Source organism: Cryptotermes secundus, unplaced genomic scaffold (assembly GCF_002891405.2).
Source record: "Cryptotermes secundus unplaced genomic scaffold, Csec_1.0 scaffold465, whole genome shotgun sequence".
Taxonomy (NCBI): Eukaryota; Metazoa; Arthropoda; class Insecta; order Blattodea; family Kalotermitidae; genus Cryptotermes; species Cryptotermes secundus.
This window is the reverse complement of record NW_019738964.1, coordinates 1886369-1892394: the sequence shown is the minus strand read 5'-3', so window position 1 is coordinate 1892394 and position 6026 is coordinate 1886369. Positions and strand designations below refer to the sequence as shown.

The 6026-nt window shown below is 37.3% G+C and overlaps 1 protein-coding gene across 2 annotated transcripts in view; it reads left to right on the top strand.

Annotated features, from left to right (window-relative positions):
• The window catches only part of LOC111871463 (DNA methyltransferase 1-associated protein 1), a 31498-nt gene that overhangs the window by 7873 nt on the left and 17599 nt on the right, over positions 1–6026 (top strand). For both annotated transcript variants that reach the window (XM_023864609.2, XM_023864607.2), the window contains exon 6: positions 4144–4335. In XM_023864609.2, coding sequence (XP_023720377.1) covers positions 4144–4335 — 192 coding nt within the window. The remainder of the gene's footprint in view (positions 1–4143; positions 4336–6026) is intronic.

The window sequence follows — 6026 nt, the reverse complement described above, 5'->3', positions numbered from 1 at the left end:
GCATTATTCCGACGGAGCTCAGAAACACGATCCGCTTCTAACAATGGTCGCGGCCAGACTAACCGATGCACGTGAATGAAACTTTGTGTGACGGTAGAGGGAAGTCCAAGGGTCAATGCCCTACCCTCCTCTTCGTCAATGATGTGGCCGGAAATGAGTCATAAAAGTAATCCGGGTTCTTTATTGCCACACCTTGTACATCTCAGAACAGCACTGCTGTGTTAGTTTGAAGTGTGTAGAGGTAAGACATGTTCATAACCCGGTCATTTGCACCAAACATTCACGTTTTATGAAACCTAAATTTCACATAATCGTTGAATGTTGTAAAATGCACAAAAAGTTAAGGAATTTGTAAAATGAAGCATCATGCTCAGAGATCGTAAGAATGCTTTTTATTTCATTGTAGTGTATTAAACCAGGGGTCTCCAAACTTTTCAAAACGTGGGCCACATTAGGTAATTCAGCACTTTCAACGGGCCGGATAAAATGAGAAATTAATAACTCTAGGTATATGAGTTTTATTGAAAGCACAGAATTTCATAAACTAAATACGAAGTACGTGAGAATAAATTATCGTATATTAATGACAACAGACAGTAGCAGCAAATGCACATATTTTCATCACAAATTATAATAAAACAATTAATGTGAATGATGAAACTCTTTTTGCATTCTTAAAGTCTGATTAAATTGAGGTGATGATGATCTGTTACAATTACACTGCACAATTGCAAGAAGTCTTGTGCACAAGACGGCTAGTAACGAACTGCTCGTGCTACCTACATTGCCATGAAGTGACACTGCCGATCGAGGCCGAACAACTACGAAGAAATACCGTGCAGTATACGGTCCAGATTTAGTAAAATTGTGAATAATATTAATGTTAACATAATATGGAATATCAATATATTTTAAACACAATCTTAATTAATGAATTTGAAATTTATGAACAAGTATTTTTTTTTACCAGTACTCGGAAAATTAGTTCAGTTGGCGCATTTCTGCACAATTCTTTTGCGGGCCGGGTAAAATCACATCGCAGGCCATAGTTTGGAGACCCTTATATTAAACCATTACAAAACTGTAGAAGTTTTAAGAGGGGTAGGTTCACAAACAAAATACTGATCAGTTTAAATCCTTCCAGCCACAACATCAAAGATTTTTAAAAATTTGTTCACCTTACACCACTGTCCTCATAGTTGTGGTCTCTTTGAAGGATTACAGTCTTTCAGAACTTCTAATAGCATGTCCCATCATAGCTCAGTTGCTGTTGAGGATCGGACCCATGTTCATAGGCTACTGTCAGTGGAATGACCTGGTGAATAAATTAAAGTGTTGATCCATAGTTATGGGATCCTTTTTGTCCTGCAATTTATAAACATTATTGCAGGACTCTTTAGTCATTCTTATTTAATTTTTTGTTAAAAAATGGAGGAATTGTTCAAGCATTTTGGTGCTAAGATCAGTGGTATACTAAATGCACGAATTGATCAAACATAGGTACCCCCTTTATTGACGCAGACAACTGCTCTCTGGTGGTAGTGACAAAATTGGTATAACTTGTGCAAAATGTAATTGTTTGAAACCTGAAGGTTTTGTAGGAGTTATGCTGATGTTTTAAGTTAATCCTTGCAAATTCAAAAGATTGACTTTTTGCACAAGCAGTATATTACTTCGAGAACAGCACTGAAATGAATCAGTTGTTCTGTGTACCTGATCAGTAGGCTATGATGCATGATACTAGTGTACAACAAAGGATTAAGATATATTCAAAATGTATATCTCTTTTGGAAACAGTGGTCAGGCTCTTGATTTGCTATTTGTGTTAAACCACTGATTTTGTTCCAGAAGGAACTGTGAATACCAAAAAAGTAAAACGTTAGTAAAGCTAGACTTGAAAGGATTCTGACGATGGTGTATACTGTACTTCTTTTGGCTTATTTTGATTGAGACTAGCTCTTTCTAAGGGGCCCAACTGAGTAGGTTTATCCTTCCCTATCCACCTGAAGACGGAGACAGATCCAGTCTCTGAAACGTCGTGGTTTTTTGTCTTTTTGTCTTTTACATACCAGACGATGGGTGAAGTCCAAAATAAGCCAAAAGAAGTTAGTAAAGCTATCCCTGTAACAGGCCGTGGAGGCCCATAGGGTTGTGAGATATTGAAGTTCCCACATTTTCTAGACAGTCGGCTCATAGATGGCGGTAAGGTTGTCAGCCTTACGTGCTGGCCGCCCTTTACCCCCAAGAATATTCCTGGTACTCATTTCTGTTAGAAGCTGAGTTGACCCCAAGGCCATAGTGCAGTTGGAAGGATTAGGTAAATTGAAAAAATCCACCTCATCAGGATTTGATCCCGCGACCTTCTGGCTTGTAGCATAGTGCCTCAACCAACTATGCTACAACCCACTGTGCATACTAAACATTTGAATATGTTTCAGAATTTGAGTATTTTGGTATGATATATCAAATCAATTTCGTAAATGCATCTTGTGACTGAGTTCAAGAACTTGGTCAAAAGTTCAAGATTTTGAACTAAAAGGAACCCCACAAATTGAAGCAGCACATCTGTTTTGAGACCACTATTAAGCCTTCACTGGATTAGACCGCTAAAGAAATTCTTATGTCAAAATAAGACTGAAAGCTATGAATATAGTTGAAGAGATGTAAGGACAGGAAAAATACTGCCTACTACGCTGGGTATTTCATTACTGATGAGGCAATGATGAGACTTACAAAGCCCGGAACAATGATAGAGAACAAGACCATTTTGACTTCTGTAGGAACAGGCCTTATTTACCATAACCTACAAAGTAGTAGTAGTTGTCATTATCGTCGTCATCGTTGCTGTTGGTATTATTGTTGAAACACTTATCATCGTATTGCTTTCAAGAATAGTAAAGATAAAGATAACAAAATTATGTATGTAGTACAGTAATTTTCCCAGTTTTTTTGTTTAGATGTGAAATATGATTTTTTACTTTGAGATAACGTAAATTACAAATGTGTGAAAGCAAGAGCTTAAAGAGAATATTTGGTCCTAAGAAAGACTAAGTATGTTGGCAGTTTAGGTTCCTACGTAATCCAAAGCCTGTCTTTTATGTGGGTCACCAACCAAAATTAGAATAGTGCTACTACCATGTACATAGTTAATTAGAAAGGTAAAGAGCACTGTGTTCAGGGATGTGATGCTATATTCTGCTTCCAATCTTCAGGGCCAGAAAGTAAGCTAATCAAGCAGGCAACAGCATTGTTCTTGTTTGACACTAGAGATGGAGGGAGTATCCTTCTGAAATATTGGTAAACGTTTACCAGTCCATGATTTATTTAATCCGTCTTGCAGTGCATACATTCATTTATCTCCTTCTTTCCCTCGCACTACATGTTTCGGCATAATAATGCCATCTTCAGGTGCTTACTTGTCCACGTCAAACCAGTTCATTGCATGCCATGTTCACACATTAAAATAACTAAAATATGTATCTATCATATACATTGTCAAACGTTAAAAGTATTAAAATTGTTCAGGATACCACATCACTACGTCGCCCCTCACTACGTCAGTCACGCCCATTCTCCTTTGTTGGAGCACTCCTTCACTATCTTGTGTGTTGTGCTTTTGTTGTGTCGTGCTCCTGCGACTGTGTGTGTGTGTTGATAACAACACAACAAAGGAGAATGGGCGTGACTGACGTAGTGAGGGGCGACGTAGTGATGTGGTATCCTGAACAATTTTAATACTTTTAACGTTTGACAATGTATATGATAGATACATATTTTAGTTATTTTAATGTGTGAACATGGCATGCAATGAACTGGTTTGACGTGGACAAGTAAGCACCTGAAGATGGCATTATTATGCCGAAACATGTAGTGCGAGGGAAAGAAGGAGATAAATGAATGTATGCACTGCAAGACGGATTAAATAAATCATGGACTTAAATCAGTGCAACAGGACGCTAAAATATAACAAACGTTTACCAGATTGCATGGCGTCACATCCCAGAAGATGGTACTCATACTCTTCATAGCCACAGCTGTGGGAACCTCAGATTTCTGCTAGGAAGATGTTTGCCATATAATATTACTGTTTCTTTATTCTATCATCCTTATTTTGTAATTTTAAGTATTACATTATTTCATCAGATTGAGGAGGAACAGACTCTTATAAATGAACTGAAGAAGATTGAAGCAAGGAAGAAAGAACGAGAAAAGAAACAGCAGGATCTTCAGAAACTGATAACAGCTGCTGATTGCCAAGCTGAGACAAGAAAATCTGAAAAGAAACTCACAAAGAAGAAGTTACAGCATCAGATAAGGCCACGTGTTGATCCCAGTGTAAGTATATAAGAACCACTAAATGTTTTAGGACATTGCATATTAAGCCATAGTTACTTGTTGATTTAACCTGTATGTGATGCCTTCATAGTCATACAAATAGTTGAAATTTAATTTTGGAAATTTTTATTACAATTAGAGTTCTTACTATAGGATTCTGACGATGGTGTATAACACACTGATATGTTGGGTTTTTGGACTTTATCCATCGTCCTGGTTTTTTTTAAGCTAAAATAAAACCACGGCGTTTCAGAAACTGGATCTGTTTCCATCCTCAGGTGAAGGAAAACACCTATTCAGTTGGGTCCGTTAGAAAGAGCTAGCCTCAATCACTGGACAAACTGATGTCACAAAACACCACAGCATTGACCACCATAGAAAACCCCATTTCCAACAGTGCCTCCACTGTTGTGATTGATTGTTGCTTCAGGAATCTGTTTGTCTGTGATTGTTGCCTAGAAATGACACTGCACACTGCATTGCTCCCTTAACGCTATTTGTCCCTAATGGCCTACAGGCATACCACCATTTTTTCTTTTCTGCTGAGTGCCAGCAGCACTTCTGAGAGTGGTTGGCGGTCCTACATCTCTGGCTGTTAACTCTGTTGCACTCAGCCTATTTTCCAAGTACCTGGCCTCAAACCCTCAGGCGAATTTGGCTCAATTTTCAAGTCTCACTTCAGAAATTCACCAAAAATACAATTAATTATAATTAATTCTTTCAGTTTTTATTTTTTAAAATTATTATACTCAGCACTTGTAAGCTATTTTTGTTTAAATTTGCTGTTTGTAGTGAGTAAATGTGATTTTTTTCACATGTCTTTGACTGAAATTGTATTTTTGGTGAATTTCTGAAGTGAGACTTGAAAATTGAGCCAAATTCGCCTGAGGGTTTGAGGCCAGGTACTTGGAAAATAGGCTGAGTGCAACAGAGTTAACAGCCAGAGATGTAGGACCGCCAACCACTCTCAGAAGTGCTGCTGGCACTCAGCAGAAAAGAAAAAATGGTGGTATGCCTGTAGGCCATTAGGGACAAATAGCGTTAAGGGAGCAATGCAGTGTGCAGTGTCATTTCTATAATTATAGAAATTTAAAATTTACATAATTTAGGCAAAAAGTAAAATTGTTTGTTTGGTCTTTTTTTCTTGTCACCTAGCTTGTGAGAAAGAGAATATTTTTCTGTAAATTTGGATATAAATTTTATGCAAGAAGAGCTCATTGGTCTGGAACTACATCACATAATGTAAAACAGTGCATACATACTTTTGCAGTTAGCAACTGTGTTTAGGGAAGCAGTCTCCATGCAGTACCTTGTTGTATCTGGTGCATACTGTTGTGACTCTTCACCTCCTCAACTTTGTGCTGTAGACAGTGCATTGGGATCTTTCTTTCCATGGAGTTTTATGGCACGTTTAAATCAGAATATTCCCATTATTATGAGAGAAAATTTTAGGTTGACTGACTTTTAGGTCATTCTGTATACAGGGTACTTTTATAGTGGAATGCTGTAGTACAGCGGACTAGCACCTTCTTCAAAAACCATATAAATGAAAATAACAATGAGTATTACTAAAATGAATTAATAGCAGAAGGTAGGATAGTGACAAATTATTTTAATTTAACAAATTTATTTATTCTTTTTTTGTAAAGAATTTTAAAATTTTTACCCCTTTCCCATCACACCACTTGGGG